The 23574-nt window shown below is 40.4% G+C and overlaps 2 protein-coding genes across 3 annotated transcripts; both read left to right on the top strand.

Moving 5' to 3' along the window:
* Nucleotides 1-3613: 3613 nt before the first annotated feature.
* snx22 (sorting nexin 22) lies at nt 3614-11687 on the top strand. The gene is made up of 7 exons (XM_034589047.1): nt 3614-3882; nt 7260-7343; nt 7768-7872; nt 9139-9233; nt 9813-9845; nt 10572-10639; nt 10762-11687. The coding sequence occupies exons 1-7, from the start codon at nt 3796-3798 to the stop codon at nt 10878-10880; spliced, it is 591 nt and encodes a 196-aa protein (XP_034444938.1). The 5' UTR covers nt 3614-3795; the 3' UTR covers nt 10881-11687.
* Nucleotides 11688-13516: 1829 nt separating this feature from the next.
* adpgk (ADP-dependent glucokinase) lies at nt 13517-23185 on the top strand. 2 transcript variants are annotated; one of them, XM_034588995.1, is made up of 8 exons: nt 13517-13797; nt 16435-16678; nt 18567-18792; nt 18906-18968; nt 19690-19810; nt 19931-20127; nt 20878-20976; nt 21093-23182. In XM_034588995.1, exons 2-8 carry the CDS (start codon nt 16452-16454, stop codon nt 21651-21653), a joined length of 1494 nt encoding a protein of 497 aa, XP_034444886.1. In that variant the 5' UTR covers nt 13517-13797; nt 16435-16451; the 3' UTR covers nt 21654-23182. The 2 variants fall into 2 exon arrangements, with proteins under 2 accessions (XP_034444886.1, XP_034444884.1); XM_034588993.1 differs by having other exon boundaries at nt 13587-13797; nt 21090-23185.
* The last annotated feature ends 389 nt before the right edge of the window (nt 23186-23574 follow it).

The following is a 23574-nucleotide window of genomic DNA, read 5'->3' as shown; positions in this document are numbered from 1 at the left end:
TTTATTTGTTCTTTTTGTTAAGTTCACTCAAAGTAAGCAGCTTAAAATTTACTTGAGAACTGAAGACTTGACCAAACTGTGAAGAACTAAGTCGACCTCTACTTGCAAACTTTATTTCCAAGAACTGGGGCGACCCCTATCGGCAAAGATTGAAATTTATGGATGTTCCCACAAGCATAGTTTTAGAATGAACGCTGCTTAATGCTTCATCAGTGTGAGTACTCCAACCATATGTTTTTGAGTTTTAACACACTGATGGACTGCTACTGCTGTGTTCACCATAATCTGCCAAAAGTAATATGCTACACATTTTTACAGGAAATAAAAAAGTGACAAAAGTAGATGTTGTCCTAGACTAATCCAGAAATGAAATCCATGCAGGGTGATGAGTAGACGAAACAAGACATCATAGAATATCACAGAGCAGCAGAAAGACAAGATGGTGGAGCAACAACATTCATCAAATAGGTTTTAATTTGTAGCTGTAGCTCAGTCGAACTGTGTGCATGAGCTCAAGAATGCATCAGCTAACGCAATTATTCTGGATGACAGTGTTTTCTTTCATTCACGCAGCGGCTCGGACAAATGGCATCACGCTCCCCAGACCGGCTGGTATGTCCATCAGTGATGGAGCGGAGAGCTGCCTCCACTCAGAGGAGTTTCACAGCAGGGTGTCCACATGCCAGCACACAGGCGTGACAGTAAAACTCATTCACAACAACTTCCAGACTCCAGATGTTCAAATACGTGATGTTTGTTTTTCACCATTTGCTTTGAGATCAATAGATGACCACTTTTAGCTTGTGTCTTCATCTCATTAGTAATGACATATTACCAAAATGACTGTGTGAGAAAGTTCAAATTCAGTGTCATGTGAATCTCGTAAATGATTCTGAAAATTCTTGCAGCATATTTCCAACATAGAGGAAAAGCGGCCTGTGTGTTCTGGGATATTGGAAGCTGGTGTACAGGTGGGCGTGAAAGTAAGGAGATGAAACATTGAGGATTACTGCCACACAGAGAGACTGGCAGGCAAAAGAGTTAGTGAGCAGAAGTGCTCCTCCGTATACAATTTGATTGGATGGTGTGCTTGCACAATGACATTAACGTTCTTGCATTTTAAATTTCACTTTAATGGCAAGTCATATTCATTCAATCAGCCTTTAAAACCTGTAAGCTCTCAATGAATCAGCTGAAATATAAACTTTTTCGAATATTTCGCAGAGGCAGATTTATGTTTAAAATACAATCAACACGTGTTAATGTGACTTTTGTTACAGCCACACAACCAAGACTAACTTCCTTCTCGTTAATGTGTCAGGCCTGTATCTGCTGACTGTGTGTGAAGGATTCACACGAGCTGGAGTAAAACATGTCCATGATGTAACAAGCAGGCGAAACAACAAATCACTGTTGTATTTCTACCCCTGCTGTGATCTATGACTCTTTCAGGTCACATTTCCTCACAATAAAGTTGCTGAAGTAAGCTCCCCTGTGCCGAGCAACAAACAGGCAAGGGGGAAGATGTGAATCCCATGATGACAGGTCACAGACGGAGCATGTGATTCTGGTTTAGATCAGCGTGTGGAAAATGTTGTGTACATGGGATGTGAGGAGCGAAAGAGGAAACGTAGCAGGGCATTGTTCTGCAGCGAGGCACTCCGATAATGTCTCCCTTCACTCACTCTGTGGCTCTGAGAGGAAGCAAGAACAGTTTGGTGTTGTGTGTCTGGGTTTACATCCGTTTTTTTATCCCGTGAGATATGTTGATTTACTTTGAGTTTTCAGTGCAATGGAAAGTGAACATGGGATTTGAAAGTGAAATGTTTTAGACCCACTGGCCTTGAGTTTAATCACTTTTTACTCAGTTTACCCACATCTGATTGCTACGCTCATATAAATGCATAGCTTTCAATAGAGTAATTCATATTTTTAGACACCTAATTATTGCAGGTCAAATGTGATTAGGGTTTATTACTGCTGTAATATTGTGGCAAACGCTGAGAAGTGAACCTTGAGTTTTTTATCCCATAACCCATGGAGGTTATGTTTTCACCCCTGTCTGTTGGTTGCTCTGTGAGCAAGATGTTGTGCATATCTACATGTATGACACATCTTTTTCATCCTGTGAGATTTGGATTCTTCGATTTAGCATCGGTCGCGTGTTAGAAACGTCATCAACACACCCACGCACTCACTGCAATTTTTTCTGGAAGTTTTGCTCCTGTATTGACAGATGGGCTCACTCTGACATTTCCAGGCATTTTCCAGGGGGTGCTGGTAGGAAAAGTTCCATAAAATCTCTGGGGCATTTGAGTTCTCACACACAGCACCTCTGGAAAATGTTAGGACTTCAGTGCATGTTTTTCGGTGGAGACCAAAACAAAGCTAAAAGGAGAGCATTATGATGTATATTAGGGGTGGCTGTGGCTCAGGAGGTAGAGCGTATCGTCCACTTTACAGGAGGGTGGTTCAATCCCTGCCTCCTAAGTTCCTGAACTCCTGAAAATCTAAATGAATGAATTCTTCCAAATGTTCATGAGGTGTCACTTTGTTGGGGCTGAGTATTTTTTAAATCCTGACAACATGTATGTTGTTCAAAGTTAAAACCCTTTATGGTCCAAAGTTGAAACATTGAAACGAAAAACCAAAAGAAAAAAGAAAAATATAAAAAAAACATCTTACAGTGATGCTCTCTGTCTGTCTTCTCTCCCCTCTTTTCCACCCTCCGCTCCCACATTTGTCTCCGTTCAGTCCAACCAGTCGAGGCCGGTGGCTTCCCACACCGAGTCTGGTTCAGCTAAGGGTTTCTTACAGTTTAGGGGATTTACAGAGTCCCTGAAGTCCCAAAAGATGATATCTTGTTCCCACAGGATAATGGGCACACTCAGATGCACACAGCCACCACATTGTTATAACAAACTCGGCTAATCAAGTTTTATTTTCACCTGGGAATGTCAAACAATGAAATTCTTGTTGCTCTTACACACAGAGACAGACGATTGTCAGGAATGCTGAGCATACTGAAAGAAAACAGGCTCAGCCGACAGAGGGACTATGTTTCAATCATAATACTTGAGAAATCAACCAACATAATAAATGCAAATTAGTGGTTTCTGTTCACACGCTTGTTTGTTGTGGAAACTGTCGGGTTTCTATATAAAGTGCCATTTATTTTGTGATGTAAAATCTAATGGAGTTGAAACCACCAGTGACATTAGACCATCAGACTGAGACGACCCGCTCTCCACCTGTCACAGCTGCAGACACACAAACCCTGAACTCTGCTGAAAAGTGTCTTTTTCTAACCTTTGGACTGCAGTTTATGGTCTCTCTCTCTCTCTCTCTCTCTCTGATGCTGTCTCTCTCTCTCTCTCTCTCTCTCTCTCTCTCTCTCTCTCTGATGCTGTCTCTCTCTCTCTCTCTCTCTCTCTCTCTCTGTCTCTCTCTGATGCTGTCTGTCTGTCTCTCTCTCTCTCTCTCTCTGATGCTGTCTGTCTGTCTCTCTCTCGCTGTCTTTCTCTCTCTCTCTCTGATGCTGTCTGTCTGTCTGTCTCTGATGCTGTCTGTCTGTCCCTCTCTGATGCTGTCTGTGTGTCTGTGTGGGGGGTTTGTCCAATTAGTGAGGAGGTGGAGCTCAGGAGGAAACAGACCAGAGAAGCGACAGACGACTGAACTGTCGACACGATCTATTTCTTCCTCTCTAGTTCTCGGACTTGGATCAAACCGTGTGAAGTTCACCTCTCGGCTTGTGATCGTCTGTAGAGAATCAGAGAAAAAAGCCGATCGAGTCAGATGGTGTATCAGGAAGATTTCCCGATGATCGAAGTGTTGATACCATCGATGGAAAAGGAAGTGGATGAGTCGGGAAAGTCCAAGAAGGTGAGGACGCGTCAGAAAGTCGTCAGGTTAAATGTTTATCCACAGGATGGTTATAATAAACAAACACTCTGACGTGTTGTATCCTCACACTTGTGTGTCTTCGCTGGTTAAATCAACACAGTGTGATTGTGTTTAGTTGAAGGTGAGCCGAGCCGCCAGGTGAGCCAGGTTACCTGCTGGAACAGTGAAAGTCCGCTCAGCCCTGATTTCTCTACCGAGCTGCAGGAAATAGTCGGATCCCGTAAAGCTACCAACACAACAACAGAATCAAAAAGACTTTGCTTCAACAAAAGTTACATGAAATGGAATCAAGTTCACGTCTGTTTATATCAGTCAACCAAACTTTAACCTCTGGTTTAACTTGTAGTCTCTCAGGTGTCTTTGACTCTTAACTTGATTTTAACCTTTAACTTTTTACCATTTTAACTGATTTTAAAGCTGGGTTTTACTTTAACTATTTTATTTTTTAACTATATTACTTTTATTTATCTAGGTGTCTAGAAAGGTGCCATGTCATAAAAATGTGTTGTTATTTTTTACAATTTGTTGTTATTATTCACTAAGAAATAGTAGCTGGAATTAAGTCACTACAAATTTAAAAGTAGCCGCAAGTGTTACACCAAGAATTCTGCTTATGTAAAAGGTACAGGAACAAAATGGAGTTGACAGTCTGCACTTATTATTTCCATAACAACAACCAGTCTGCCAAAGCTTAAATATCATTTCCTGGTCTCTCTTTTCCACCACTGCACTCCCCTCGCTCATTCTTCTCCGCTCACCCCAACCAGTCCAGGCTGACGATGGTCCACATTGATTCTGGTTCTGCCAGAAGAAGTTTCCTGTTAAAGGGATCACTTCTCTCCACAGTCACTAATGTGCTCACTCTTTGTGGGAACTGTTCGGTTTCTCCATCATTTTTTAGCATAAAAGTGCCTTGAGATAATGTATTTTATGATTTGACGCTATACAAATATATTTGATTTGAATTGAATAATGTATGTTCTTATTTAGAACTATACAAATAGAATAAAATAATATTATTATGTTGTACGGGCCTACTATTTTATTACCAGATCCTTTTACAGATGCATGTTAGAGCTGCAACATGAGTCAACTAGAATGTCACTCAGTAGAGTTCATACCAAGGCCCAACAGTCTCCTTATGAGACCACATCTTAATTCACTAGATCCAGATTTTAATGTGGATCTGCACGAAATTGCACATAAATTGATCATTTGACACGTGACAGCAGGAAAAAAGGAAGTAAACAAGTGTAAATAAGGAAATAAATGCAGCTTCACTTTCAGGCTCCTTTTATTGTGATTACTGAGACACTTAAATACAAACAGAGCCATGTTGATGCGAGGACCTGTGATTTTTCTACACTGCTCAAAAAAATTAAGGGAACACTTAAATCACACATCAGTTCTTGATGAACGAATTATTCAAGTTGAAAATCTTTACTGTACATTGTATCATTTGTTGAGAACAAAATGACGTTACAATGGTCAATGGAAACCAAAATCATCAACCCATTGAGGGCTGGATTCAAAACCACACCGAAATCAAAGTAAAAAATTGAAATCGGAGGCTGATCCAACTTGTGTGACTTTTATCACAGCAACTCATAATGTGACTCGGTAATGTGTATGGCCCCCATGTGCCTGTATGCACTCCTGGCAACATCTGGGCATGCTCCTGATGAGTCGGCGGATGTTGTCCTGGGGGATCTCCTCCCAGACCTGGATCAGGGCATCAGTGAGCTCCTGCACAGTCTGTGGCAGTACTTGGCGTTGCGGATGCACCGATACATAAAGTCCCATAGGTGCTCAATTGGATTTAGGTCAGGGGAACGTGAGGACCACTCAATAGCACAAATGCCTTAGTCATCCAGGAACTGCCTAATCTCTCTGGCCACATGAAGCCGGGCATTGTCCTGCACCAGGAGGAACCCAGGGCCCACTGCACCAGCGTAAGGTCTGAGGATCACTCTGAGGATTTCATCCCAGTACCTAACAGCAGTCAGGGTACTGTTGGCTATGACATGGAGGTTTGTGCGATCCACCAAGAACATGCCTCCCCAGAACATCACTGACCCACTGCCAAACCGGTCATGCTTGATGATGTTATAGGCAGCACAACATTGCCCACAGCTTCTCCAGACTCTTTCAAGCCTGTCACTTGTGGCACTCTGCTCAGTGTGAACCTGCTGTGAACCGGCTGACCTGCCAATTCTGGTGTTCTCCGGCAAAAGCCAATCGAGCTGAACAGTGCGGTGAGCACAGGTCCCACTGGAGGTCGTCGGGCCCTCATGCCGCCCTCATGCAGTCTGTTTCTGACAGTTTGGTCAGAGACATGCACACCAGCCTGCTGGAGGTCATTTTTTAAGACTCGGGCAGTGCTCCTCCTGTTCCTGCTTGCACAAAGGAGCAGATACCGGTCATGCGTGAAATTGATTCACGATCACTTGTGCTTCCTAAATGGACAGATTGATATCCCTGAAGTTTAAATGACTTAGTGCTATACTCTGATGATTAAGTCCCTCTCATTTCTTTGAGCAGTGTAGTATGAAAAGTCAAAATGTTCTGCTGTGAAAAGGTCTTTTAAACCCCAACCCTCTCTTTACTTGGAGATGCCCTGTTGCCATGCTTTTATTACAAGAAAGGTTTATTTTATATATATGTGTTCATGGTCAACACTAGAATGGCGAATTCACACCTCCGCCAAGGTCCAACAATCTCCAAAATGCCCATACCGAATTATTTTGGTTCAGATACATTTACCGTTACACCCCTACTGTCTGTGGAGATGGTTCTGTGTAGTGTGATCTGATTGTGTTGTTCCTGGTAAAAACAAACCTGAAATCTGAAGCTCTGTGTCTCCTCCTGCTGGAGACATTATGTTACTGTATGATGATGCAAACTTTTAAAGAATAACATAATAAAACTGTTAATAATGAGAATCAAAATATGACTGTAATGATCGTTACAACTCAAGATGTGTTTTTTTTACTCCAACATTGTTTTAGTCCTTATTCTTGAACCATTCATTTAAATTCACTTCCTTACATGGTAAACTGAGAAACAAACTTTTTAATGTTATGTTTAAAGAGAGATCTGTACCAGAGTATTCGTTGAGATTGTTAGTTTATATTCAGTTTTACCTGATTCACCTTCTTCTACACATTGTGAAGAGCAGTTTAAAGCTTTGTTTATCTGTTTAAGTTATAATTCCTCATTGGTCTCTGCACTCTGAATATATTAGACCAAATCAAAGAAACCTGTATGTTTTTGAAAGGACTTAAACTCTTGACTTAAATGTCAAATATTGTCTTCATAAATAGTTATTGTTTTCATTTTCTGTGTCCTGTTTGCAGCTCTTCAGAGTGGAAGTCTTGTTTAATGAGAGGAAACATTATGTGCTCAGAAGAAGCAGCGAATTCCAGACTCTGCACAGAAAAGTATGTACATGCAACAGTTAACACAGTGTTTCTGAATGATTCTAATGTATGTATTAGATGTTGCATAAAAAAGGAAAGGTTTACATTGATTTAGTGGATTTAAAATCCTAAGGAAGCTTTATTTTGCCTCCTACATTTGTAAATATAGGTGGTGGGGATTTAAACAAGATATGGAGTGTTCAGAATTTTGATGATGTTCATATTCCTCCCCCAAATATTGCAACCACCATGATTTGGATTTACAGTAAATAACTCTGTTGTTTTAGGAAGGAGGCGCAAAGTATTTTGGGAGTCAATGTAAAAAAAAAATGAAAAAAATCACTGGTGTATGTGACAACATGCAGAATGGACAAATAAGCTGTAACGTAATTTAATCATTTCAACCATTTGATTTGAAGGTTCTTGTCCTTGTGGTTTTCCGCAGCTCAAGAAGATCATTCAGACTCCGGACTTCCCGAGCAAGAGGAACCCTCACCTGAGGACCAAACCTGTGGAGCAGAGGAGGCAGGAGCTGGAAGATTACGTCCAGGTAAAACATCCACGTGTCCATGCAGTCAGGTGGGATCTCCTTCAGGTGCAAGGAGCCTCTGCACTGCTGCAGTGTGGCTTTGTGATGTCATGTAGATTACAGTGTTTTTGACTTCATTTAAAGATATAATATGTTTCAATTCTTTATGAAAATCTCAGAAAATGACTAGACCTTTGTTATATATTTTGTTGACACTATTCAAGGTAACAGGACATTTCATTTTGGTCGCCTTTTAATTGTGTAATATCCACTTAACCCCTGGCTCTGTCCATCTCTGCTATAACTTCAAATGTCTATGACGAAAAGAAAAACCCACCGTTTTTTTCTTAACCTAAACTTTAATACGTTACCTAATCTGTGAACATGATTTGTGCCTGAATGGCGTCAGGTAGATTTTCTTCTGCAATGGTGGTGAAGACAACCACTCCCATGATCCCACGCTGCTTCACGACATCATCAAACTGAGTGTTATTGTTTTGATTGAGAGACCCCTAGTGGCCGAAGTTACATAATGTTAAGTGAGCAAGCGACTTCATGTATATCAATGGCTAACTCATGTAAATGCAGTTATGTGTGATCAAGTTTTTATTCAAATCTGCAGAGTTAGCAGCTGGAGTCTGGCTTCAGAAGGTCAGGAAGGTTTTTTACAATGTTTAGTCATGCTTTATTTTTACAAGCCCCATATATTCCAGCATATGTCCTGGAAATCTACATAGACAATGGGTTCTGAGTGTGCTATCTTTCTACAGCAGCCCAAAAGGGACAAACCACACACTGGCTCCAGAGAGGGCTGCACACACTTGTATTTCTTTACTTCGAGGACTCTGTAGTTTCTCCTACATGCTTGGAAAGGGGGTGGGGGGTGAGGGATTAGAAAATTACTTTGGATATTCCTCAGTTATATGTTTTAAAATATATTGATTGACCTTAAACGTTATAGAATTCTTCTGCGACACATCAGTTATACTTACAAACCTAATTTCCACAGACCGGACCTGCAAAATAAATAATTTGCACATTTTCCACAAAAAAAAAATCAGGAATATCTTCTTAGGAATTCCTAGAAAATGCATGAAATTCTTTTTATTTAAAAAGGAACTTAAACTTGGCTGGGCTCAGTTGTAATGTTTGTGTACCAACTAAATATTTTATAATATTTGACTTTAATCAGAATCATCACTCACTGATAATATTTACTCATAAACCTTTGAGAAGACTTGACTTTTTATCCAAAAGCTTATTTTTAAATTTCTCTCATTTTCCCAGGACATCATCTATCAAAATGAAGACGTGCCACAGGTGCTGCTGGACTTCCTCCATGTCCGACACTTTCATACAGGAAACAAGATCAGCAGTATGGAGTAAGTCCTTCACTTCAGACTCCTCTATCTTCGCCCAGAGGTGTTGGACACGTTTCTATATTTAAATCCTCTATTTTTGGATTGAGGGCAATGCAGCAACATAATAAAACTTCCAAAACATTTTCTCACAGCAGAGCAGCAGCACCGGCTCTAACCCACAATATCCTGTAAAGTAGCTAAAGAGCAGGAGAAGGAAAGATGTTGACTTTTAATGGTACATGTGTGTCCTGGTGTGTCTTCAAGTGGCGGCCAAACATTTGTCTTTTTCAGGTTTTGACGTAGAATCTAATCTCGAAAATGCAATGTTAGAGTTTTAAATCATCGCTTCTGTTTGGGCTACATGTCTCCATAGTGCTTCATTGAATATCTATAAATGTACAGGACATAACACAAATTTTAAAGAGAAATGTACAATAGGTTTCTGTATCTTGGTAAGTTGTATTTTACTCTTTCTTAAGAAATTTCTAACCAAAACTAAGCCACTTTCTGTACCAATTATCATAAAGCAGCCTCTGTAATCGGCCTTTTAGAGTTGTGAACTAGTGAGCTGTTTTTGACAGTCTTTTGCTCTAATTTCAGATCACTCGATGATCTGGAAAGTCGGGATTACAGGTACAATATTTGTATTTCCAACTTCTCTCTAATTGTGTGGTAACAGTACATTGCTGTGCTGTGTACTTTCTCGTCTCTGCAACAGGATTAAAACTAATCTTACAGGGCTTCACGTAAACCTTTATTACAAAGAATCAGACCATTACAAAAATTCAGAAAAATCAAAAACATCAGGAAATCTAAATTTGTTTTGAGAATTATTTAAGAAAATGCCAAATGAGGTTAGTGATCTAATAGTGAAGGGTAACGTATATTTAAGTTTAGGGGCAAAGACTCCAAATGGAGAGTCTGCCTTCATCTTCACTGGCACTGATGAGCCGACCTCAGAGACTCCACTTAACATGTGCACATAAATTGATTGGTTTGATTGTAGTTAAAGATCTTACTTACTGTTCAGTATCTTACAGTTTGAAACATTTTAAATTCCAAGAGGTGTGAAATGGATGTATAATAATGAAATCATAATGTGAATCTATAATAAAAACTACTTACTAGCAACTTCTATTACTATTATTTTAAGTAAATCTTGACACAGTCCATTTCTTGCTCTGTCCTGTTCCTCTGTATATCATAAAAACATCTGTGCCAGCATCAAGCCACTTTCTTCTTCTAGCATCCAAAGTACACCACAATTTGAAGTGCTTGTAGGGTAAAAGTTAATATTAGTATACATAACTTTACAGTTACTGGAGTATAATCTATAATATTCTGTTTGTGTCTCCTCAGTTACTCGTTACCACATCAGCGAGTGTGTGGTTTTTTTGAGGATCCTTATCTCTCCGACCGCACATCAGGTAGGACTTCACACCATCTTGAGTCATTATCGAACATGTTAACACTGAGAGACAGCGACTGAATGTTTACCTCTGACAATGTCCTTGTCCACACAGTATAAACCCAGAGCTCTGTCTTGCAGATCTTCCAGACATTGTTGTGGATGGAGTTCTTCATGGTTTTTACCCACGGGATGTCCGGGTCAGCTTCACTGCCCCCACTTTCACAGAGCCTGACCCCACTGCTTCTATAGAGGCCTGAGATTATTACTGTTACGTTGCGGTTAAGGAGAGTTTCGACAGATAACTGAATAGGCCTCCGTTTTCAACCAGCAGGACCAGTTTTGTTTGGCTCCAGTGGGACCGAAAGCCATCACCCAGCCTTTGTTGTTGTGGTGATGCTCAACCCATTGTGTCTTCAGCTGTTTGGGGATCTCATATTTAAGAGGACGACCAGAATTCCTCTTGAAAACTGGGCTGAAGAAGAAGTCAGACTCGCACAGTAGATTGTCTCTCTCTCTCTCTCTCTGTGTGTGTGTGTGTGTGTGTGTGTGTGTGTGTGTGTGTGTGTGTGTGTGTGTGTGTGTGTGTGTGTGTGTGTGTGTGTGTGTGTGTGTGTGTGTGTGTGTGTGTGTGTGTGTGTGTGTGTGTGTGTACATTAGTTTAGCCATGAAGGTCACACACAAACTGATTTTAATCAGGCTGTGAAGCAATAAGCAAACAGAGCAGATTTGAAATGCACACAAGGTCTTTTGTGCATCTTACTGATACTGTACAGATGTGAATTTAATTTTAAAATAAAGTTGTAGTCTTAATTGAAGTTTATGGGGCACAGTTTACTTTTCTTCTGTGTTTTTTTTTTTTTTTCAATTCAATTTTCAAATATAGAAGCAGGGTATGGTGAAAAGAAAAAGGTTGCATTAAGTAAGGCTGTACTGTTTAGGTGTTAGGTCAAAATCAATCAGTCTTAAACGTGTAATCATGGGTTTTATGGAGTTGGGATATATGAACATACCTTTTAAGAAAATCGTTTTATTTATGTGCAATCTATAATAAAGAATCAAACACATTGTCGAACAAGAGAACATTATTCCGTCTGAGAAATTGAAAGCTGCAAATATGACTGGATCTGAAACGTCCCGATCCAATTTTTTGTTTTTTTCGTGAGAGACAACCCAGCACGGGCAGAAGCTTTTAATGTGAAATAACAAACTATTGAAACTCTAGCAGAAAAGAATGAATCCATACAGGATCCATATCGTAAGAAGCTCATTGAGAATAGAAGTTTACTGGGCCTTTTAGATGTGCTCACAGTGAGACTCAAAGATATCGCGTCCTTGAAAGGGAAACAATTCAGGAGTTTATGCAAAAATTGTGTAACAATTTATTCTTTGAACACACAAATGTTTCCTCAGAAAACCATTGTTATAACATGGTTAATCCATAGTTTGGAAACACGAACAGTGTGAATTCAACTAAGATCAATTGAATTTAAGTACATGACATCTGAGATTTACAGACTAGTGGGGTGGGGAGGGATGAGCAAGGCCGAAACTGCCCCAGGTGAAATAGTTTACAAGCTGCAACAAGCAGTTCAGGCAGGGCATGAAAGCTCATGTGCCTGAAGGACAAGGCAGGAAGAAATAGTTTGAGTCTTTAATTATGTTATTTGATTGTGGTTTACTGGTGTGATTTACCTCCTGTTTGGTTCATGATAAGTCCAGCTTAGAGATACAGGGAACAAAATTAAGACAGAAAAATATTATTTTCTTGAATAATCAATACATAATTGGGTCTATAAAACAATACAAATAAATGCCAATCACATCAACAAATGTCTTGTTTGTCTGAGCCGTGGTCCAAAACCTGAAAATATTCAATTTACATCAAATCCTTACACTGAGAACTATAACCATTATTGGCATTCTTGCTTGAAGAAATGACTGTAATGATAGTATTTCTCTATCATTCACTTATTGATATTCCAAGTAGTCAGCTCTAATATGTAGTTAAAAGTGTGTTCTCTTTGTGCACATATTGTCTCTTTTAAAACAATTGTATTATTGTACTGTTTTCTTCTGTTTCTGTTTGTTTGTTTGTTTGTCTGTTTGTTAATAAGGACGAACCCATTCAATTTCTCTCTTTATCATTGAGAGATTTCGGTTGTTTTTTAGCATTTTTTTTTGCATTTCTCAGACAATAATTCATAGATATTGATGAAATGACTGTTTAGGGGACTGATAATTCTGACTGTTTGGAATTTGGTGCAGATCCAAATACAACTCTGGATCTACTGAATTTAAATGTGGTTTCATAAAGGGACTGTTTGACCTTGGCGTAGGTGTGCGCTCTACTGAGTGCTATTCTATTTTAAACCATAATAACAAATAGATAAATTAAATAAAGTGTATTTTCTTGCAAGAGGAGTTTATCCCCTCAATTAGCTGGGGGTGGGGGGATAAACAGGCCTTTTCCACAGCAGAACATACCGACTTCTTCTGACTAGTAAAACATGACAGGTCCTAATAATAACAGCAGAACGTATTGACTTCTTTTTCTGACTTGTAGAAAATGACAGGACCTATCCTTGACATGGCTGTGTTGTATTTAAGTGTGTCAGTGTTGACAGTTACAGGAGCCTGACATGTGTTGAGTGATTCTCAATAGAAAGAGGATCTGAAACTCCTGTGTATGCGGAGATGTGTTTGAGGACTTTTGGACTGTTTGCTAATACTATGAAAAGGCCTTAGACTTTAAGTACATTTAGTTTATTCATTTATTTAGATCTATTTACTTGTTTCTTTAGCCCTGTAGTTCTAAATCCTTTTTCCTTCTGGAGTTGTACAAAATGTTCTAAATAAAGTTGTGAAAAAAACTCACTTGACGTACTGTATCTATGAGCATGTCTGGTGCGCATGCGCATAGCGGTGGACGGAAGCCGGTGTGGCTCTCAGCTGTGTGTGTGTGTGTGTTTGTTCTCAGCTCTTCAATGACTTGCACAGCCTGAGCTCAGTGAGTCTCAGCAGCAGCAGCTCTTCTCCTCCTCCTGCTCCTCCTCCTCTTCCTCCCAGCACCGGCAGCCTCCACCAAACTAATGCTGTGTGTGTGAAGTGTCGCGTATTGCCGGACTCTCCTCTTCCTCCTCACGGACAAACCCGAAGCCCGCAGTCACTTTGTCGGTACGTCCCGCTAACACGCACCTGTGAAGCCTCTTGGTCTGTCCGAGCCGCTGTGAATGAAACTGAGGTGTAGTGTGTAAAAGAGTCCTCCTCTCAATGAGCTGGCTGAGCCGAGCAGGCTAAAGCTACTGTCAGATTAGCTTTGATTAACTGAAGCCACAGATAGACGCTGCGTGCTGGTGTTAGCATGTGAGCTAACTGACTGAGTGAGTTTCCACGTTAGCAGGAACTCAGCTGTAGCACTGCTCGAGTGGATCAGGCTTCTTTCTCCTGTCCCATTGAAACTTAATGTCAACGCTGCTCTGTCCTTTTGCTTTTCATTATGTTACCGACTCATTGACAGCTGCTTATCTTAATGTGTATATTCTGTGTATCTTCTCTCAGTGTCAGGCTCTCTGCAGGGCTGCCACTCTGCAGACGTAGTTTAAAGTAACATTCTCATGTTTTCCTCAGTCTGCTGTGACATAAACAGTGAAGTGGACCTGTTCGTCAGTGCAGGTGTAAATGTGGAGATCAGCTACTGAGTTAAAGACAGAATTAAAACAGGATTATCTGCAGAGGGGGGGGGGGGGGGGTGGCTCGCATGCTGTAAATTGTACTGTAAAACAAACTGGGTGACACTTGATCAGGAACACAAAGTTCACAATGGGCGAGGCCTCCCTGGCTCTCAAAACACTTTCAGTACTACTTGCACGTTGTTTTATCCCACTGGAAGTAGCCATTCAATGATGAGTTACTTGTGGACATGGTCAACCATAATATTCATAGGCTGTACTCAAATGAGTCATTGGTATTAAAGCGATAGTTCACTCAAAATGCAGATGGAGGGGATGGGTGAAGTGTTTGAGTCCACAAACACAGCCAAATCCAATACAATTGAAGTAAATGGTGACCACTTCTTCAAATGTAAAACAAACAAACAGAAAATAACATAAAATGCCTCCATACTGAATGTCGGGGCTTACGGACACTTGGATGACACCACAGGAGCAGCATGGAGACATTTTATGTTATTTTTTGGGTTTTTTTACGTCTGAAGAAGGAGTCCCATTTACTTCAATTGTATTGGATTTAGCTGCAACACTGTTTACCCCTGAGACTCCGAAAGTGTTTTGTGTGCTCAAACACTTCACCCACCCCTCCGTCGGCATAGTGATGAGTAGATAATGAGTGGCCCAAACTGTGCCAAGAAAATCTTCCACACACTATAACACCACCAGCAGCTGTTGACTAAAGGCAGGTTGGGTCCATGGATTCATGCTGTTGATGCCAAATAGTTGTACAGGTGTTCCTATTAAAGTGCTCCATGAGTGCAGAATAAAGCTCATTTCCTTTATTTGTCATTTATAGTCTAGACTCCCAACTGTCTTGGCTTGTGACCCCTTGAATTAAAGCAAAGTCTTCCCTGATGTGTATATCTGAGTGAGCTATTTTGAATACCTCTTATGTGCTTGGAGAGATAAAATATGTCCAGCAATTCACTTAAAACTCAGTGAAAGTCTGAACAAACCAACCGTTTAACGTGGCAGGCGTGCATTTTAAATCGCGTGACCCCTCAGAATTATCCTGTGACCCGTTGTTGTGGTGCAGACCCCAGCGTTGGCAACCTCTGATATTTGGTGCAAATACAAACTGAAGAAGCCACAAGCTTTTGAAAATCATTTTAACTCCTTACTAAGTGCAGTAAACAGCTAAAAAAACATGGTACATGTATTTATCTAACATATTTTATACACAAAACAAATTAAAGTGCTTTACATATTGCAAAAATATATGAAGAGAATTCGATTAGAGAAAAAAATAGTGAAATGTATCCAATAATATAGAAAGCAACATTAAAAAGGACAAAAATGTGTAGCTTTAAAATTTTATAGAATAATTGTCTCTGGTCTGACATCTTCAGGTGGTTTGTTCCAGATGTGAGCAGCATGAAAGATAAGAGCGGCGTCACCATTTTTAGAGCCAACTTTAGGAACCAGAGCAGATCTGAACCAGATGACTTGTGAGGTCTCAACGTCAGGTTGATGGACAAGCAGTAAAAGTACATTCTTAGAGCCTCTAGTAGCCACCAGTGATTTGAGAACCACTGTGCTCTGTTTTTTCCTTTGTTCGAATCAAAGCAGATGTGTTCTGGATCTGATTCTTTAGATGGTTCAATGCTGATTTTTGCGACTGCAACAGTTTACCTTAGTAATAGTTTTTCAGGGTACATGGCAGGTATGTAAGTCCTCAACAGTCCTGTTGACTGTCTCTTCATGTAATCCCACACTGACTCCATGATGTTGAGATCAGGGCTACTGTATGTGGGGCCCAGACCATTTGAAGCAGGTTCTTCTAGTCTCTAAAAATAGTTTATCTTAAAGCTGCTTTCAGACATGCAATGAACTCTGCATACTCTCCTGACATTCTTCAAAGGGGCTGTGTGTGAGAAAGCAAATGTCTGAGTGAGAGCCTCTGGATTTTCTCCAGAGTATCTCATGCCAGGCCCATTGTAAAAACCCCAGATAATGTGTTATCCCTCACTTATATACTCCGATGATCTCTGTGTCGTTGTGAATGCATCTGACCATTGAAACTCTGGAGACATTTCGGAGACAGTTGTGCAGACAGGCTTTTAACTGTTTTCCTGTGTTGCAGGAGTGTGTGGGAGCATCATGTGGAGGAAGGCTTCAGCAGCGGCCCTGCTGGCATTGGCTGTTGGATATTTCTACCAAGGCAGCTCGGAGCTGCCAGAGCAGATTCTGCAGTACATCAACCTGCCGGTGTTTTGGTCATCATCTCACACTCTGAGCAGCCAGAAGAGTGAGGAGCAGGTGATCTCTGCTGCCTGGGAAACTCTCATTACTTTACCAACACGCCAGTGGAGCAAAGTGGCCGTAGGGTGAGTAACCGAGCTACATGTTTACACAGATCCTGTTTAGACCTGATATCAACATCTATTCTGAGTCATCCCATCACAAGTGGTCAGCATGAAGTACATGCATCGTCAATGCATCCTAAGATCTAATCACTCTAACCCAAACTCAATACAAGTCGGATTATGTACTAAACTAAACACCAGGACTCTACGGTATGAAGCGTGCATCTTCCGGTCTTGCGATAACAATCAAAGTCCTGTTAGATCAAATGAATGGATTCGCTGGAGTGCTTTTACTTTGAAGCATTGTGGTTGACTGCAGAATAAACTGAGAAAATTATCTTTCACCTGAGGTTTAATGTTTATCGGATGGATTTATGTCACAAACAAATGGTTGCAACACTTTCTGTATGCGTGTGTCAAAATAAAAGCACTGCAGCGTTTCTGGTGACGGAATCCATTCTTTTGTTTAAAATGTTTTTTTATTGTGAAATATTGTCAGGAGCGGAAGATGCACAGCTTCATAGTGTATAGTACTGGTATTTATTTGAGTACACATGACTACTATAATAAAAGGAAATAGTCATATTTATGGCCATATTCAAGGCTAAGCCTATGCATAAACATTGTGCTGAAGTAGCAGCTCCTCTGCAGAACATATTGTTGAACTGAGAAGCTAAATATTGTGCATGGAACAGATGTTGTATATCAATATGAACTGTTATTAATGTGAATATTGTGCTTTGGATAGATAAAAGTTGCATAACTGCCTTTCTTTGTGTATATTTATGCTCGTACATTGAGCCTTTAACTGAAATTGCAAAAATAATAAATATGACCCTCATTAGTGGGTTTTTTGGAAGATATCAGGGTGGTAGAGCTCGGCTTACGTTTTACTTGTCTAGATAATGTGAAACAGTGGATGAACTTAACACTGCCCACTTTTAATACCAGGTCTGAACAGGGCCTAGGAAATATCTTTCTTTAGCCTCAAAGCAGTCACCTGAAGTTGGTATTCATTCCCACGTCAGTGCCCCTGCAGCTCCTCTGAACACTGTGGCATGTTGATAGGCTGCAGGCAGTCAGCTCTGCTAGTCAGAAGGAATTTATTATCAAGAGTCAGTCCCAGCTTAGAGGGCGTGGTCCAAGACAGGGCTCCCCCAGTGAATTATATTACTGTCCACCTATAACCTATAGCCTTTAGGCTGCTGTAGAGCAGCCAACACCCACATCAGCATTTTTTTTTAAATAGGTGGAAGGTGATGATTAGCTGGAACTGAAGGACTGCCCACAGTTTGTTTCTACCAATGAGAAAAGTAAAGGGAGAAATAACTTAAAATGTAGAATATTTCAAAGTGAATCAGAATATGTAGCTGGGGCACATTACCGAGAGGGTTTAGCCTGCTGCAGTTAATAGAGTGACTTATAAATGTTTCTGTGTTAGATGTTAGCAATAACTAAAATCTCATTGTTTCAAATGTCTGGTGTTATGTAAAATGTATATGTGTAAAGAAATAGTTTTTATTAACTAATCCATCAGTTTTCTGCTGCCCATCTATTTTTTGTATTCGGTGTATAGTTAGGAGGTATTGTGACCTACAGCTTGGAAAAATGAGAAAAAAGTCATGTAAATGTATAAAAATAATTTTCAGCCTAAATATTCTTACTGGCTTATATGATATTTAAAAGTTCTTGAATTTAAACTGGTGAACCTGGAGAATATCCAGTTAAAACAAGCAGACAATGTGACTTTTTTACTCATTTGTCTGTATCTTCCTTAAAAACCTATATTCGGTATATTCTATATCTTGGATTATTAATAATTCTAGTCTAAATTGAATAATTTGTTATCTTATTAATAACTCATAGTTAGTGTTTCTCCATAACTTTGATGGTGTCCTCCCCTGTTCAGGGTAAATGCTTGTGTGGATGTGGTTGTCTCTGGAGTGGGACTACTGCAGGCTCTGGCTGTGGACCCTGGCACCGGCCTGGATCATGAAGTCTTACACTCCAAAGAGGACTTGAAGGAGGCCTTCATCCATTACATGGGGCGTGGAGCAGCCGCTGAGCGCTTCTTCAGCGATAAGGAGGTCTTTCAGTGGATCGCACGAGCAGCAGCAGAATACCCCGGTGCAAAGGCAAGGCGACCTTACTCCCTAAACTTTCTCAAAAGACTAAATTATTTTCATTTTAGTTAATCACTTTGTAAATTACCCTCTTTCTGATTAACTTTACTTTTGTCTTTTTTCAGCTGTATGTGGGAGGGAATGCTGCCCTCATTGGTCAGAAGCTCGCCACCTACCCTGACCTGATGGTATGATTCTACTTCTGTCACAAACTCTTGCACTTAACCTAAATTAATGAACTATTAAATATTTGAGTGACCCTTTTTAAATAACCATCACTGATCTAAGGTGGCCAGTTGAACCAGTGTCAGGTAGTTTAGCAGTAAAGAGTAATGTTTGAGTGCCTCTCTTTGCAGAAATCCATAGACTATTGAACTAAAGAAATAATGAACATGAGAAAAATGCTATATTATATTCCTGCAATACCAGAAGCTGCAGTCTCGGTACTGCATTTCTAAAACCCAAGTTTTGAAAGTTTATTCCACTTAAATACTAGCAATTTCTGTCTTGCAACATTAGGTGGCAGTGTAATGAAAAATGTTATGTTAGATCTGAAATGTGGTCCTGGAAGTGCAGTCTCCGGTAGTGCAGAAACCCCCCCCCCACTCGAAAAATGTGAAGCATATCACAGGAGAACAAGTTTTATGTGATTAAAAAGTTGCCTTTGCAACCACGTGGACACAGAATTATAACACAATTCAGAATACCTGGGTTAAGAAATATGATTGTATTGATACAAAAATTCCGAAAGACACTTCTGTCTAAATCCCCATGTTATACAAAACCAATTGAAAAATAGAATGAGTCCACTACATGACTGCTCAGTTGGAGAGCCGCAGTTCAATACCAGTGAACTAGATTTGTTGAGTGTGTGATCGTGGTTGAGTGTCAATATTTTTCACACCCCAGGTTTTGTTATGCGGTCCAGTCGGTCCTAAACTTCATGAGATGCTGGATGAGCAGATTATCGTTCCACCAGATTCTCTTCAGGAGATGGATGAATATCACCTTATTCTGGAATATAAAGCAGGTAGAGCGAGAGAGCACCCTGCACCGCCTACAGTATCTGTTGTTTTTACCTTGATCCCTGTTAGATCCCTGTTATGCCTGTAATACAACAGTTGTGTCTGGTCTTGTTCTCTGTCTGTAGGTGAACAATGGGGTTCAACTCGGGCGTCTCAAGCCAACCGCTTCATCTTCTCTCATGACGTGTCCAACGGGGAGATGAGCTCACTGGAGACGTTTGTGGAGAGTCTGGAGGAGTTTGAGCCAGAGTTGGTGGTCCTGTCGGGGCTCCACATGATGGAGGGTCAGGGCAGAGAGCTTTGGGAGGAGCGGCTGAAAGAGGTCACTTTTCAGAATCTCTGCTCATTTTATTTTCACAATAGATTAAACTTCAATTGCTGTATCGCAGCAAAAAAATTTTTTCATAGATGTTGGATAATTCTGTGAAAAGTGAAGATGAAGGATCATTCATCTGTTCTTCTAGTTTATGGTAGTGAATATTAACGAAAAAACTTTAACTTTAATATAATGTGCACACATAATACAAACAACAACATGGACAGTACAAACTGTCTGTTTTGAGTAAATTATTAGTCACCCGCCTTCGCTCTAAACGAACCTCCTTTAATACTGAAGTAAAACGTCTCCACCCTCAAAAATGGGAAAACAGAAAAGAAAGCAACACATCAAACAACAACAACCAATATGAATTTATTGTGTTGTCAATTTAAATTTATATTGACACTGTTCCACACTTTAACCACAACAATAGAAACGTGTCTCCTTTTTTTAGCTCTTTAAGCAACAAACTACTTCAACCACCTCTCAGATCATATTTACTCTTCTGTATTGAATATTATATTATCGTAAATCATCCAATTCCATAGCACGAAAACTAAGAAACATTAGATTAGTATGATCATGGTAACCAGCCTTGTTAGTGAAACAGGCTTGATTTTGCACTAAAGAGAAAAATTCTCTGCTGTGGCCCTTTTTAAAACATGCATACTTTTATTGTATGTATATCATATATATCATACAATATGTCTGCATGCTCATACAGCAGTGACTCAAATTGCTTCCTCTTTCCAGGCTGTGTCGGCCATATCTGACATCCGTAAAGAAATTCCCATCCACCTGGAGCTGGCAAGCATGACCGACAAAGACTACATGAACAGCATCATGCAGGAGGTACATGTGGAAAACAGTTCACTGAGTCCCTGTCACAGAAAAGATTCAAATTTCACTAATCCCTTAAGAGGTCTGTATATTTAACATTTAGTTTTTTGCCTGTTTCATGTTAGCAGGTTATGCCCATTGTCAGCTCCATCGGGCTGAACGAGCAGGAGCTGCTCTTCCTCTCTCAGGCCGGCGAGGGGCCTCATGCAGACATGGAGGCCTGGAAAGGCATCCCTGATGTGGGGCAGGTCAGCGACATCCTCCTCTGGATCCTGGAGCAGCACGGCCGCACCGACCCATCGTCGGAGGCCGACCTCACTCGCATTCACTTCCACACACTGGCTTACCACATCCTGGTTACAGTGGAGGGATACTGGGCGAATGAGGCGGCAGCTGTGATGGCTGGAGCACGAGTGGCCAGCAGTCAGGCCTGCGGGCTCCAGTCAGTTGATATTAGCAAAGTGGAGCTAAAAGCCCCGCTAGAGTTTCACAGCTCGCACTTTGAGCCGCGAGAGAAGTTGTCCCTGAACCCAGCAGAGCCTGTTGTGGTGTGGCGTCGCGGAAACGTCACTTTCCACCTCACACCAGTACTGGTCTGCAAACAGCCGCTTCGGACAGTTGGGCTCGGGGATGCTATCTCAGCAGAGGGACTAGTTTACTCAGAGTTAAAAACCCAGCAGCCCTTCTGAGGTTTGCTTCAATGTGACACTGTCTGGAAAATGTTGATGGGATGTGCTAAGAAGACCCAGTGAAGTTCCCCCTGCAGCTGCAGCTGTAGTTGTTGGGTTGGAGTCATGTTTCTGAACCAGTTCAAACCTCTGTGTCCTGAGCCAGGTTCAGTGTCGTCCTTCCCAATGTGCTGAATGGTGACAATTTAAATCCTGCCTGATGACTCCTCCAGTCTGCTTTAGTCTCCTCTGTCCTCCCTCCTCTTACACCCACTGGCTGATGTAGAAACTGAGGCAGAACCCAACAGAACTGGATCTGACTGGGCTGTGAGGTGGCCGGACTCTTTGCACATGGCTCAGATAAAAGCCATCTTCACAAACTCCAAAGAGTTTTGTCGGCTCGCACCTAATTTACATTTACCTGCATATCTTCAGTACGCTGTGCCTTGGGAAAATATAAAGTTATTGTTAAAATGTTTTATTTCTATTTCAGAGCCAAGCAAATGAATTTTTCACATGAGTTCTCCCTCAGATACATATAAACACACACTTAAATAATAGAACTCTAAACTGAAGAGCATCTTACTATACGGTAGAATCGAAGTGGTATTCTTGATGTTCTTTGTATCTCGTCAACTTTTGGTGCATCCACGTCAAATAGAAACATTCTTTCTCCCACGGGTGTCGGACTTGTCCACACACACACTTGATGTTTTTGTTACTTTTCCTGAGAGGATGAACTAATACTAGTGAGTGAGACAGCTTTTGGGTTTTCTCAGTTTTTTGTCCAAACACGCCCACTTTAAAGATGCTTCATTTTGGAAACTCCACAAAGTACAGACGACAGTTATCATCTCTGTTGTTTGTACATTTCTGATGCAGAGTTGTTATATTCATTTTCAAATAATATACTGAAATGTCACACACTTTTATGCAGTAAAGCTCAGTTTACAATCAGATTCAGTTGGCAGTAAGTTAAAGGGAGAATAAAACTTGAAATTGTGGTGTAGGACACATGTTATCAGGGTTACTGTTGTTTGTACAGATTCTTTCTTGTCATGTATTGTTTTCTCATGTCTAAAAATGTGATAACGTAACACGATTGGCTAGGAACTCATAAACGCTTCCAATGTAACAAACCTGATTTAAATCCAAGCATATAAGAAAATTGCTGTTACGTGGTTTGTTTTTTGTTTTTTTATTTCCTTAATCATGTCAGAAGTACAGTATGTAACTGTCAGAACAATGTGTTTTGTATACCTCAACTTGCCACTGAAGGCATGCAATAATAATAGTCTTAATGCAAAAATACAACAGAGAGATGTATGGCATTCAGCGGATTAAATTCTTTGCACTAGTAGGAAGTGGCAGGTGTGCCTGCAAAGGTGAATGTAACCTTAACCCTCCCCACCACCCACTCCCCATTTATTTTTAGCAAGTACAATCTATTCAACTTTACTCACTTCATAGTTCGTCTCATGTTTTTAACAATTATAACTGTCGACAAGTGTCATTTACTTGTAGTAGTCATTAAAATATGTATAAACAGTAGAGTTGGTCTTGTTTGTGATTGTGTCGCTGCAGAATATGGAATATATTTGTAGTTAATGCTGAAATTATTATTTGAATCATTGAGTTCTTGAATGAAAAAACAATGGGTGACTATTTTAAAAACTTGTGCTCTGAGAAATAGTTTTGAGTATTTTAGCATTTCTTCAGGCAAAGCCTGCAGCTGCCCCAGGATCTTAAAACCTCAGGAGCCCCAAAACACCCCAGTTCAATGTTTGCACATCTTGCGGTGATTCGATTGATTGAGAATTTGCTCATGATAATGCACCAATACATTACACTTTCAAGATATATATTTTTACCGAGCGTTGCATTAATCATGAGACCCAGGAGTTTTTGTGAGATACAATTTTGTAAAGTTGGAAGATGCAGC

Source organism: Hippoglossus hippoglossus, chromosome 6, assembly GCF_009819705.1.
Source record: "Hippoglossus hippoglossus isolate fHipHip1 chromosome 6, fHipHip1.pri, whole genome shotgun sequence".
In the NCBI taxonomy this organism is placed as follows: Eukaryota; Metazoa; Chordata; class Actinopteri; order Pleuronectiformes; family Pleuronectidae; genus Hippoglossus; species Hippoglossus hippoglossus.
This window is presented reverse-complemented; position numbering and strand designations above follow the sequence as displayed.